Genomic DNA, 14537 nt, shown 5'->3' on the forward strand with positions numbered 1-14537 from the left:
AGCCAGAGGAATAGCTCATTGTTAACTGAAAAACAGATCGCTACGAGACATTAAAAAATAAGAGAAAAAAAAAAAAAAAAAAAGAACAAAATCTAAATAGATACCATGATTCCTTTGGGAGAACGACGTTAGGTGATTTTAATGTTGACTATATTAATACTTATATAGGTAAGCAAACTTTTTATATGTCCAAATCAACAAATGCCCGCCTCATATAATTCAGGCTCTTTTCTGGCTTATACCAATCGTTCTATCCGTTGATATCCGACTTCATGCTCTTTCTTTGTAACAGCAATAGCTAAAATCGCCTGAACTGAATATTGGACATATAGCTTTATTCAATTCAACCAATACTCACCATCAAATTATCAACGGAGCTGTAGCCACATATCACGTATCCCATCACTCGGTTGGCCATGATCATCACATAACATCACACACCGAACCTCGAAAGGAATATTCTAGTGTTAGAAAAAAAAACCGCCGTGATTCTTAAAACGTTCTAACGCCAAGCGAATATAGTCTTTAAAGCTTTTGGTACGAAGCAGAAAATTTCCTTGAAAAACAAAAAATAATAACACTAGATTTCTCGTGGCTCCCACGTTTGTTCACAATGAACGATTACACATCACACATAGACACACATATGTGACAGCGTTTTACCACTTTTTTTTTATAATGAATTATAGTCACGTTCGCGTAAGCACGCGCGGCGTGTTCGATAGATGGAGTTTGACTGGCGTCTGTTACGGAGCCACATGGAGAGGACCCGCATCATCCCGGTGTAATTAGTGGAAACATGAAATACGTATGTGCTTATAAATCGATAGAGTTTACCGCCAGTTTCGCATGGACCTTGATTTAGCTTCTCCTGATCATTCACAATTGTTATAGAAGAACCGCGACCCGATTAGGCTTTCGAAGACCAACCGGTTCTGGAGGCAGGGAATTGTCATAACTTTTTTTTAAGCCTAGTTGGGTGGACGAGCTCATAGCCTACCTGGTGTTAAGAGGTTACCGGAGTCCATAGACATCTACAGCTTAAATGCCGCCACCCACCTTAAGACTTAGAACTTATATCTCAAGGTGGGTGGCGCATTTACGTCGTAGATGTCTATGGGCTCCAGAAACCACTTAACACCAGGTGGGCTGCGAGCTCGTCCACCCAATTAAGCAAAAAAAAAGTGAATGAAATAGGCATTGTAATGTCTGTCTCATTGCTCGGTATTAAATCTACCAGTAACAGTCAACTCTATAGTATTCCGTTCTTCACTCTCCTTCGTCTGTTTACATCGGTTTCCTGGAAAAACACAACCACTGTCGGCGTTGAATAATAAAATAGAAAACTTTTTTTAAAACGCGGTAGAAATAGGGACATGAGATCTGCCGGTAAGCTTAGTGTTACCGTAGAAGTCGAAGTATCTATTGTATAGCATCACGGCTATTTTACTCTTCGATTCGGAATCCACGTTTGTTTTTCCTACCTATTCTAGTAACCTCGAGGGGTTATACTAGTTTCACATGTCGAGTAGGTGGGCTCACGGGGCTCAAACCGGACGACGTAGCCCTAGCACGAGCAGTACTTCGCAGAATCTACCAGCGGATCGGAAACGCGACCCACTGAGAAGATCCGGCGAGAAACTCAGTGTGCTCTGTCTGTGGGTTAATTTACTCGCCGAGTCCTTCGTCAAGCAAGCGATGCCCAGAAGGAATCCACGATTGCGTCGCAGCAGTTATAGGGAGGACGGTATCGACCCAAGCGGGCTCACGATGTGCTAACTCGCTCATAGTTAAACATTGCACACATTTTTTTTTATTTTTTTTTATTGCTTAGATGGATGGACGAGCTCACAGCCCACCTGTGTTAAGTGGTTACTGGAGCCCATAGACATCTACAACGTAAATGCGCCACCCACCTCGAGATATATAAGATCTCAGTATAGTTACAACGGCTACCCCACCCTTCGAACCGAAACGCATTACTGCTTCACAGCGGAAATAGGCGGGGTGGTGGTACCTACCCGTGCGGACTCCCAAGAGGTCCTACCACCAGTGATAAGGGCATTTTATCTTTGGTAGGGCGTCTTATGAACTCACACAGGTAGATACCACTACCATGCAGAAATAGTCTGTCGAGAAGCAATAATTCGTTCTGGTTTGAAGGATGGAGCAGTCGTTGTCCTATAGAACTGAGACTTGGAACTCATGTCTAAATTTGTGGGTGGGCGTTATTTGATGCCTATGACATGCTCTATTGATGTGTCGAAGCAATCCGAACGATCCGATATAATTTCTGTTATCTGCTGCACTGCTTTTCGGTAGAACTCAACGCCGAGAGAAGCCTTCTCACTAGCAGAAAAGACTATGGTATTATCATTACGGTCGCATAGTTATTTCTAAAGTTAGGCATTGTTAACCGCAAAACGCGTGTGATAAGTACATGAGGAAATCGGCCTGAATGTTGTTATTAAACGTATGTAAGGCCTTCAATAATCATTACGTCGACCGCTTTGCCGATCTGGGAATTAGTTTTTACTGTACGACGAGGTCCAGATTCGATGGCTGAAGTATAAATCTTAGTACAAATTTAATTCAGGTTTGAAATGTCCGTACTCAACCCTTTGTCATTCAATGTGTACAATGTTTAACTATGAGCGAGTTAGCAGATTGAGATGCTTGGAAGCAGCGGTTTCGGTGCAACATCAAGCCCATCACAGTAACAAACCTCGTTGACCCAATATGCTCTTTGCGTGCATGTGTACATCGCACACGACATTTGGTCGTGGTAACCATTTACTTCAAACCAAGGTGCAAATGATACTTTGTATATACACCTATGCGAAATCGAGTGCCATTTGTCTGAAATGCCTAAAATACCAGAGTCTTGATGAACGAACCGCCCAATCGTTTTGAAAAATTTTATTGTGAACACATAGTACTATGACAATATATAATATGCACGGACCTCGCAATGATTTCATTCGAAAAGACTTATGTCGGTGCAATATCGACCTGACCCATTGTATCGTCTGTCAGATGCAGTTATGTGGTTGGACCTCTTGTGAGTCGGTACGTGTAGGTACCACCACCCTGCCTGTTTCTGCCGTGAAGCAGTAATGCGTTTCGGTTTGAAGGGTGGGGCAGCCGTTGTAACTATACTGAGACCTTAGAACTCATAAGGTTCCCACCTGTGCGGACTCACAAGAGGTCCTAGCACCAGTAAACACACATAAGATAAGAAGCTTCGATTCTTGATACCTCCTGTCCTCAAAATCAGCTAGCAACACAATAGGCCAGTGTGCTTAGTGCGAGCTTTTTAATGTTCTCGATAGTGTAAAAGTTAAACCAATTTTGTATGCAGTTGGAACAGCGCTCCTAGCGGCAAACGTAGGCCAATGATCCTATTAGACATAATAGAAATACTAGGAACAAACACATGCTTGTTGTGCCGATGAGTAGGTTACATAAGATACGAAACTCATTCGGGTGTTTGTCTGTGCGCCTGTACAACAAAATCCCACAAGATGTTCAGAACCTACATATACATAGGTTTGAGAAAACTATTAAAGAACATCCGTGCAATAAAGCTTACTATAAAGTCAATGATTATCTAGAAGATTGCACAAAGTGGGAATGAGTTACTCGCTCCGGGCATTTCAATATTGTAATAATTGCTACGTTATAATACTTATTGTAAAAATAAATATTTAAAAAAAAATCTAATATCAAGAAGAAGAAAAAATTATAATATTAAAAAAAAAAAGACATTTCCGCTGAGTTTCTTGCCAATTCTTCTCAGGACGGAGGCTAGTTTTTGTGAATTGGCGGTAGTTCTTTTGATGTTCAACAAGTATGTACTTTCATTTATGTTGAATAAAAATTTTTTTGATTTGATTTTCATTTGATATTCCACACAAATATGAGCTAACTTTTACGCTATCAAGAACGTTAAAAAACTCCCACTAATCACACAGATGGTGGAGCCAACCGAGTTATTTAAAGCAGTTTCACAGGCGCGCGCATTGCCATGAGAACTTTAACAGGCGCTTTGAACACGTATTAATTATAATGACGCTAGGTCACTTCGCGACCTAACCTTTTTTTATTCCCTTTGAAGGCAGACGACCATACGGCCCACCTGGTGGTAAGTGGTTACCGTCGCTCATGGACGTCAGCAATGCCAGGGGCAAAGCCAAGCCGCTGCCTACCATTGAGTACTCCACAAGCCTCGTTTGAAGTAGGACATGTCAAAGCGCTCGACAAAACACCGTGGAGGGCAGTTCTTTCCAAAGCCGGATGGTACATGGCAGAAATATCGATGAACGCTGCGGTTCTAGATAATATGGACGAACTCTGCCCTGGTGGCGGGAGGTGTGATGGTAAAAAAGAGATAAGAACATCATCTCGATTAATTTTTCAGAGCATTCCCCGTGGAATAACGATCAGAACCTCATTACTTTCTGTAAAACAAAAGGTAAGGAGGTTTTGTGTACCTATACCTAAGCCTTCAACGCAAGATTATTTTGCGGTAGAATTATCGGCGGGGTTCTATTACAGCACATAACACATACCGGCAGCAGCATATTATGTCTTCGAACACAAAATAACTGACCACAAAATTATCAACAAAAGCAGCCTCATTACAATCATATAACGCCATCTAGTGAGAAACGTCTGAAGAAAACTTCGAAACTTCGCGACCGATCTGTTAAAGTCCTATCGGATGGATAAACGACCAGTGGTGCTTAGTGCGAGTTTTTTAACAGTCTCGATAGCGTAAAAGTTAACGCAAATCTGTATGGAGTTAGGATCGTTTGCCTACGTTTGCCGCTAGGGGTTATCATGTTATCAGCAGTTATAAATAATTTATTAACAGATATGAGTAGAAGGGTTATTTTAATAATGTCCTGAAAAGCACCCCACGCTTTTTTTTGTTGGATTTTCTATAAAAGCGTATTTTGTTAGTTTTTTTAAACTATTATTTATTTTTATCAATAAGCATCGTATCGTATCGGTTCAGATCATGTCGGTTATGTGTTTTACTAAATAGGGTTTCATAAAGCGGTTCGAGATTTAGTAATTCTAGCATTCAATGGATAGATGTCGCCACAAGTGTTTCGTAATATTTGTTGTTTTTTTTTTAAAGAGATTTTATGACCTGGTAACTAAGACCTTTAAGTCATATCTTATTTTAATTTATGTTCTTATTTTTATGAAAAGTGAAATGAAATGAAATGAAGACAATTAATTTGAGACATTAATCAACTGGGATGAAATTAAATGAGATGCGATGAGATGATATGGGATGAAATATTATAATCTTAGTAAAATGGTGGTCATTTATTAAGATTTTTTCAGTGGACTTTTTGGAGGATCCCGAGAAGTTGCGTCCAGCGGCTTTATTTCATTTTCCCACATATGTGCACTTTCACAGATATTAAACAGTTAATAAACCACCATTATTACACATTTAAACCTGAAGAAACACTAATTAGACAAAATAAAACAAATCACACAACTTCACTTCTCGCGTTCCCGCCAAAAAGTCCAATATTTGTTGTATAAGAGCAGTATTACCAGCCTTACTGTTTTAACAGTAGATTAGCCGTTTTCACATTGATGCCGCTGTTTTCTGTTTTCTGTTTTATTCCTAATTTTTACTGATTTTCAATTAGCGTTCGGTGCCACTTATTAGCTTATTACACTATGCAAATATTTTATGATATCCACTATGTAATAAATTGCAAATGACACTAGATGGCAGTATGTAATGTAACTATACTTGAGACCTATACTTGAACTTATATCTCAAGGTAGGTGGCGCATTTACGTTGTGGATGTCTATGGGCTCCAGTAACCACTTAACACCAGGTGGGCTGTGAGCTCGTCCACCCACATAAGTAATAAAAAACCCTGAACATGGAATTCATGTCTCAAGGTTAGCGACCATATTTACGTTGTCGATGTCTATACGCTCCAGTTATCACTTAACATCAGGTTGGCCGTCAGCTCGTTCACCGATTAAATCAATAAAAATATGAAGAAAAAAGAGTGAATCGCATGCTTGTTTGAACATATGGGTATCGATATCATGCATATATACATCGTATCCCTCAAGCTACCGTTGGGGGAATCCCAGAGAATAACTATAGTAACAAGCCATTTTTTTTCTTCTCTATGAATTTTATAAAAGTTTCACAATTTCATTGAGCTGGCAACAATCCATGAGCATTCCCGAATGCGTGTATCAAAACTTAATTGGGTAGGTACTAGAAAAGGCACATTATTCCTTCATCAATCACAAGGACAAAAAATTTGGTAATCAAGTCTAACAGGCTGAAGAAAAACAAAAGTATCTGGTGTAAGAAATCTGTTTGTAATAATTGATCTTGCAATTTGATCTAATCGATAATGAATCTTGTCTAATTGATAACGAATCTTTGAAAATTTCTAAATTTAATAATAAATAAAAAATTTAATTTATAGGGAAATTTTTTAAATGATACAAATTTAATTAAACTGGCAACATTTAATGGGGAATCACCGAATCATGTTATTGCACTGTATGAATGTAGAATGTATAAAAACAGAAGGTAATGAAGGGTGTCTTAGATGTTTTCATGGATCTGGGTGGAAATCGATGCCACCTGATATTAAGCTGTTAACACGGTGCGTTTGCAGAGAACTTTTTTGCCATTGTCGTCTGCCCGCCATGTCCAGGGAAGCTAACAATATGATGGAAGCTTACCTAAAAAATGGTAAGTTTGTGTTGTTGCTCCTGTACGGGTACCATAAGTCGTCGCAAATCACCAGACGCGTCTTCAGAGCCACGTGCATCGCATACATGGAGTATAACGGTCTCGCATTACCGATGCTCTTCGAGAAAGTATCTGAACTCTACGCCGTGCCCAAGGACAGACTCTGGGAGATGATGAGCGAGACAAAGCAAGTGAACTCCTTGCAAGCGCTGTTCACAATAGCCGACTATTATTACACAGTATACGAAGCAGGTAATACGAAAACGTTTGAATTGTTTCCGTTTTGTCGTGTCTATGGACAGATGTACCACTCCAATATGAGTGGAAAATGTGAAGAAAATTACGAAGCCTGCTATGCCCTAGCTTTGCTGGTAGACAAGAAGCTGGGCATGGAAAAATCTTTTATGAGGAATTCTGCTTGGACTAAACAATTTTCTTGTGTTTGGCAAAATAAAGGAGCCGCGATTGCAACAGAAGTGTATAAGAAGATCATGGAACAAAACGTCTGATAATTTTAAAGCTGACGTTCAACACACCATTAATTGTGTTGCTGTGAATGCTGTATTCTTTAACTCCCTTAAAATTTATATTCTAAAAGATTTCAAGGATTATCAATATACTAATTATTAAAATGCTCCTATTATAAATGCGAAAATTTTAAATATTGTCTATACTAATATTATAAAGAGGAAAGATTTGTTTGTTTGTTTGTTTCGAATAGGCTCCGAAACTACTGGACCGATTTGAAAAAATATTTTTCCATTAGAAGCCGATATTGTCCCTGATGAACATAGGCTACTTTTTTTTTTTTTTTTTTTTTTGTTTTTATGTGTGTTTTTATGTTTCCGAAGCGAAGCGAGGGCGGGTCGCTAGTGTGTGTATAATAACAATAAAAGTTTAAAAAATATATTATAGCATTTATTATAAAACCCATAATCACTGAACGTGCTTTAGCTAAACAGGATCGCGGGCCGCCCGATTTTACTTAACAATATTTGTGTTAAACATCATTCTTAAAGGGTTATTAGAAAGAAAAAAAACTTCTTATCTTTATCCTACTGTGTCCACAGCATGTCCTCATTTTGGTGGTAGGATTTATTGTGAGTCCGCACAGGTAGGTACCACCATCCTGCCTATATCTGTCGTGAAGCAGTAATGCGTTTCGGTTTGAAGGGCGGGGCAGCCGTTGTAAATATACTGATATCTTAGAACTTATATCTCAAGGTGGGTGGCGGCGTTTACGTTGTAGATGTCTATGGACTCCAGTAACCACTTAACACCAGGTGGACTATGAGCTCGTCCACCCATCTAAGCAATAAAAAAAAAGGAGTCGCATGATTGTCTTGGAATTTTCTGTGACTTATCCAAAGCATTTGACTGTGTTGAACATGAACCATTGGTGAGGAAACTACATCACTATGCTATTAGGGATGGTGCATTGGAACTTATTACTTCCTATTTATCAGGAAGGATACAAACAGTAGATGTAAAAGGTAATAGATCTTCAGGCACCGTGTTGAAAATGGGTGTACCTCAGGGTTCCATTTTGGATCCTTTTTTATTTCTAATATATAAACGATTTATCTAGTTTTATTGAGTCACGACACGAGGTCGTATTATTCGCAGATGATATCATGTGATCTTTATTATTTAAAATTAAACGACAATTGCAAGTCTATGAAGAAGTGAAAGATGCGATTTCGTGTGTGGTTGATTGGTTCCGTATCAATAATCTATTATTGAATAGTAAGAAAACTAAATGTATTAAATTTTGTCTAAAATGTATTAAATCATCTTTAAATGTGAGACAAGTAGATAGTAATGTAATTGTTTCTAAGGAATCATTGGAGCTTGTTGAGTCAACTGTATTTCTTGGAATAACAGTGGACTCCAAACTGCAGTGGGAACCTCATATTCATAAATTGGCGAGTAAGATCAACTCTGCAGCATACGCAGAAAAAAAAATTACAATGTCAACAAACGCGGACACGGCTCGTTTAGTTTATTTTAGTTACTTCCAATGCGCACACGCACACGCGCACACCCGCACACGCACACGCGCACACACACACGCGCACACACTCACACACACACACACACACACACACACACACACAGATAACGGCTTAAATTAGCAAATTAAAATAGCAATAAATTATTTTAATCATTATCTCAAGCGGCGTCCGCGCTGTTATTACAATAGATAAGAATTAACACAACTATATTATTACATACTACTATATTCATAACGTAATGTTTACAATTGTTTTAGAGGTTGACGCATTTGATATGAAAAAAAATTCGATCCAATGTTTTCTCTTTTTCTCTATTACAGTATTTACGTCCTGACCCGGCAAACGTTGTGTTGCCTTAAATAAGATTTCTAGGGAAATTCTAGAGTACAAAAAAAACCTCATTCAACCACATAATATCATCATCATTATAACAAAAAAAATATATCCAAAAAATTAAAATAAAAAATAAATGTTTGGGGTGGACAACCTTATTTCATCACTTAGGGGTATGAAAAATAGATAGTAGCCGATTCTCAGACCTACTGAACATACTATTGATACACAAATAAAACCAAAAATATATGGCTGGCATGCTACAACTGATACACAAATAAAACCAAAAAACATGGCTGAAAAATGTATAGTGAGTAAGACAGGAGACCGGCTTCGTACTCATCCCTACTACGTGATGTTTGCTGGATGAGTGGTGACACCTGGCGGGGATAACTGATCGATTGATCGTTGATCAGTAGTCGACCGGCGAGGGCGGGAGATCAAATTCAATTTAAAAAAAAAACATAATTAAAGGAACTTGAAATTATAAACTCTGAATAAGAATTTATCGTACTACAATTATAATATTTGATTGCCATCTTGCAACCTTATTTCGGATCTGTGCATAGAATAAAAAAAATAAAAATCGGGATGGAAAAATAGGGGTTGATCGTATAAGACTTTTTTTTTCCTATGCTGATAGCCTTGAGAGACTATTTCAGCTTCACCCTAACGTGTGTAGGTGAGCTCACGGGGCTCCAACCGGAGTGTTGCTAACACTGACCCTAGCAAGAACAGTGCTTCGCAGAATCTACCAGCGGATCAGAAACGCGACCAACTGAGAAGATCCAGCGAGAAACTCAGTGGGCTTTTATAAGAGTGAAAATTGAGACTAATATGAAATTTTTTGTTTTAAGTCATGACAAAAAAAAAAAAAAAAAAATTCCCAAAAAATTAAAGTTTATAATTAACAAATAAAAAATAAGGGTTGATCATAGAGGGATGAAAAATTGAGAGTAATATCAGATTTTTTATTTTAATTATGACAAAATAAAAATAAAAATGAAAATCTTGCCAAAATAATTTAAGTTTATAATTAACAAATAAAAAATAGGGGTTGATCGTAGAGGGGTGAAAATTTAGGGTTGTATGTATTTTTGTATGCTGTATCATAAAAAAATAAAAACAAAAAAAATTGTCTAAAAAATAAAAAAATAAATTTAGGGGTGGACCTTTATCATTTAGGGGGATGAAAAATAGATGTTGTTTGATTCTCAACCTTGACCGATATGCACAATAAGAATCGGTCGAGCCGTTTCGGAGGAGTTCAGTCACGCACGCCGTGACACGAGAATTTTATAAATTAGATTATGATATTGGTTTGTATTGTCGATTTGCATCGTGCTTGAATTTCTCGAACGATAACTAATAAATAAAAAGAAAATTGGCTGACCTGTCCTTCTCGGAGATCGGGTTCACTGGCGGCAGCGGGCAGACAGAGAGCATCTCCCTGTCTCGCCCCCCAGCCCCCCTGCCCGGAGGCTCGCCCCCCCCGCACGTCCCCCGCGCTGGCGCTGACCGCCCGCCGACGGGCCTCCTTGTTTCTTCCAGAAAGCATGTTTTTCGTTTTTAGCAGCATATTTAACTTCGATGACTTGCGGACCTGCTGACAATAAGTCAAGAGTGATCGTGAATATGTTTTTACATAAAGTATAATTATAATCGGAATTTGTTGTGTTTTTAAATATGAAGCATCTAAACTAACCTTAGAGGTGACTGCGGCCGGGCGCAGGAAGTGATGCTCCAAGGGCTCCTCGTGGGTGCGGGCCGAGCCTAACGACGAGACTGAACCGCGTTCTTCATAAATTTCTACAGAGTTGAAGGCCTCCACTGCATCCTCCACATCGGGCTCCGCAGACAGGCCATGCGTATTGTCATTGTAGTTGTAATCGCGCGAGGGCCGCTCCGCTTCCAACAGACCGCCTTCGGGTTCGAGCGCACGGCCGCGACCTGCGAACCCCTCCACAACTGGCGTCGTGTTCGAAAGGAACCAACCCCCAGCCGGACCACCGACTCCCATTCCAGCCCCGCCGAACTCCACCAGCAAGATGCGGTCTGCAACATTCCGGCAGTCGTTGTGGAACCCAATCCCGGAATCACTGTTGCTCGACGTGGTGGTCACTTCGCTATGGTTGCTGGGCTGCGGCGAGCCCGCCGGACCCTGACCCGCAGGCCGGCGCTCCCGGGCCCGCACTGCCACTCGTCCTCGACGGGAGAATTCGCCCGCCGCTGGGCTGGCACTCTTCACTGCCAGTTTTGAGATACGTTCTAGATTAGAAGTCTCGCACTCATCAGCCGGCAACGAGTACATCCCGCGGACGACTCCGACAACGTACTCGGCGGAAGGTGGGAACTCGAGACAGCGCTCAGCCACGGGATCTCTGGTGCACGCTATTCGAAACTCCTCAGCCCGTGCGGCGTGCGCTTCGTGGTCCACGATGCGAGGGTCCACGACGAACACGTGGCAGCTGCGGGACGAGTCGCCGGCCGTCACGAGCCCGAAGTGTCGGCGGTCAGAGTCGGCGGCGCACCCGGCGTACAGGATGCGGTCGCGGCGGTAGTGCGCTAGAGGCGGGCCGGCGGCGCGCAGTAGACAGAGGGCGTGCGGTAGGGCGGCGAGCAGCACGGGGGCGGCGGGGCGGCGCTCCTGTCGCAGACGCTTGACGGCAGCGCGCACGTGGCTGGGGGCGGCGTCGGAGCCCGCGCCGGGACTCTCGATAGTACCGAGGTACCCGACGGCGGCGCGACACTCGAGCCGGGGACGCAAGGCTCCTCCGCTTAAGCTCTGCAGCAGCTCATTTATGCCGATACCGCTTGATGCTCCTTGACATCCTAAAATGTGACCTCAAATTTAAACAATGTAAATTATAATGATATTATGAGACTCTATATAACAGTTCAATTATTGTTTTTTGCATATAATTATAATATATGTGATTGATTGTGGTGCTGCTCAATAGAAGATAAAAATAAACTGAAAATCCCATCAAATAGACTGCATGAGCTCTTTTAATGAATATTTAAAGTGCTTTAGCCAGATTCAGCTTTTCTACTCCAGAGTTTTTTGTATTTAACATTGTTATAGACACTTCATTTCTCATCCCCAGTGATGACAAACTTAAAAAGTGAATGATTCTCTTGGTGTCTGAGAAGCATATCTCAGACTTCAAGACAAGTACATTATTTTTTTTCATAGGAATTTAAGGAGCCCATATGTCGAGCTCCAAATGATAACAAATAGTTGAATTTGATAAATTTTATGTCTCTGTGTTCTCATAAGTTATTTGTATCAATTAATGACTTTATTATCTTCTTCAGACTTCAGCTTTGCTGAATATGTTGCATCTCCAAGATCAAAATTGTCGAGTGGAAAATTTTACAGACCACTTTAACTCAATACTTACTACACAAAACTGATTTGACTGAAATTTATTCATTAAGTCCATTAATTTTTTCATATAGAAAATCATAAGTATGCATTTTATTTTAAAACCTGCCTGCCTTCGGGATTTGAACACCAGCATAGATATACAGCTTAAAACAATTACACCGGACTTTTATTTTTTAGGTCACTGGTTCTCTTAGGTGCTGCAATTTTGTTTACTGTTTAATTAATAGAAGTGTACATTTTTCTCATAAAAAGTATTCTTATTATAGCATATTGTAATTAATCCCTTAATAAACATACTTTTTATAGTACGTGTCATTTTTTTACATCAAAAATTATATCATTAACATTATATCTCTCTTTATTCTTTATTGTACACACAGTTAATATTACAGTAAGTAATTGCGTAAGATATAAAAAATGGCGAGCTTAACAACAATTGAGTTTTCTACCAGCTAACCGTTCTTAACGAAGGAATGCTTTGAATGAGTGGGTAGAAGAATACAATCTAATCAATTTACAATCTAAACAAGAACAATAATGAAAATAAAAAAAATAAAACACTAATACATAATATATTAGACTACATATATACACATACACACATAAATAACGTAAACATATACATACACGTACATAATATATAATGAAATACTTAAAATAAATACATATAAGTAATACTAAATTGATAGATAGTGCTCCTTATAATGTTCGTTTTAAAGTTAATATAAGCCAAGTGTTAAGATTGAAATAAAGGTGCCAGGATAAAAAAGTTTGTGAATCAGTGTTTTAGGTCACAATCGATTTGAAGTTTATTCTTTTACATTAAAGCATAACTTTCAGTACATTACAAGCCGGTGTATCTAGTAGTGGGCTTATAGCACCTTACACTACACACCCATAATCACTGAACATAAATATAGGAAATCTAGGCAAAATAGAGGAAATACAATTAACAGAAAAATTAAATTTCTTGTAACCTCCACATACATTCATTCATATGAAATGACACTAAGCATTATTTTGATTAATTTTAAATCTCTTAATTTGATCTATACCTGGCAGATGCATCACTGGCTGAGGCCTGCGTCGTGGAGGTGGGTGTCTCCTTCTAGTTCTAGCTCGTTCGTCAGGCTCTGTATCCTCAGTATCAGTAGGCGGTGCCTCACGAGGAGACACACTTAGTGAAATAGCAGCAGGGGCAGAAGCAACCATACGGGCCACGGATGCGTGAGGAGCGCGTGCCACACTGGCGCCGTCCACAGTTAGCAATGCGTCTCCGGCCCGCAAACCAGCTCGCTCAGCTGGGCCACCCGCTGCTACCGCAGACACTACACATGGCCTCTGTCCAGCAATCGTAAATCCAAATCCGCCGGGTCCTCGAGCCACTACTAGTTTGCGCTCCGCCGTTCGAACTAAAGCCGCTCGACGTCGTCTTCTCCTCTGTTGTTGAGGAACCATCACGACCACGGACTGAATTCCAATTTCGGATGATTAGAACTCGTGTTTCTTGTTTTCATGAATTAAAAACAAAAGTATGATTGAAATGCAAGCACTTTATATGAATAATTTTCTATTTACATTACAGTTTAGAATTCTATCGAATATTTAAAAAGTTGTAAAACTAGATTTTATAAGTTTCAAACTGTCAACTGACATTTAGAAAGTTTTGTCCTCGTTCATAAACTGCATTGTCTCATTTTAATCCATAAGCTATGCACCTGCATTCACTTCTTTAATTTAAAATTTCTTGAACATAAGTACATTTTTTGTTTTAGCACTGAATGGCTTCGTAAAATAAAGTAAAATATTGTTTTTGATATACTTATATCAGCTTGAGTCAGCTTGACCCATATCGTGTATATATAATTCTATCTGTGGAACAGAGTCGTTCAACATGGTTTCAAGACGTGCAATTAAATTAATAATATGTACATTGTACGGTATACGTATCAAGGATCGATAGCAGTACAATGTTCCTTAATTTGGTCAAATATTCTGACCAGTATCATCGATATAGGATGCTGTCATTAAAATTGTCTA

At 39.6% G+C, this 14537-nt stretch overlaps 1 protein-coding gene across 5 annotated transcripts in view; it reads right to left on the minus strand.

Annotated features, from left to right (window-relative positions):
- LOC101747032 (regulator of G-protein signaling loco) overlaps positions 1 to 14174 on the minus strand; it is a 107982-nt gene extending 93808 nt beyond the window's left edge. For 2 of the 5 annotated variants that reach the window (XM_062669464.1, XM_062669465.1), the window contains exons 1-3: positions 13553 to 14173; positions 10812 to 11938; positions 10500 to 10712 (exon numbers count right to left, since the gene is read on the minus strand). In XM_062669464.1, the coding sequence (XP_062525448.1) occupies positions 10500 to 10712; positions 10812 to 11938; positions 13553 to 13955 (1743 nt within the window). In that variant the 5' untranslated portion in view covers positions 13956 to 14173. Of the gene's footprint in view, positions 1 to 10499; positions 10713 to 10811; positions 11939 to 13552 lie in introns of all 5 variants that reach the window. The other 3 variants (XM_038012214.2, XM_038012215.2, XM_038012216.2) reach the window with 3 other exon arrangements.
- Positions 14175 to 14537: the final 363 nt, after the last annotated feature.

Source organism: Bombyx mori, chromosome 7 (assembly GCF_030269925.1).
Source record: "Bombyx mori chromosome 7, ASM3026992v2".
In the NCBI taxonomy this organism is placed as follows: Eukaryota; Metazoa; Arthropoda; class Insecta; order Lepidoptera; family Bombycidae; genus Bombyx; species Bombyx mori.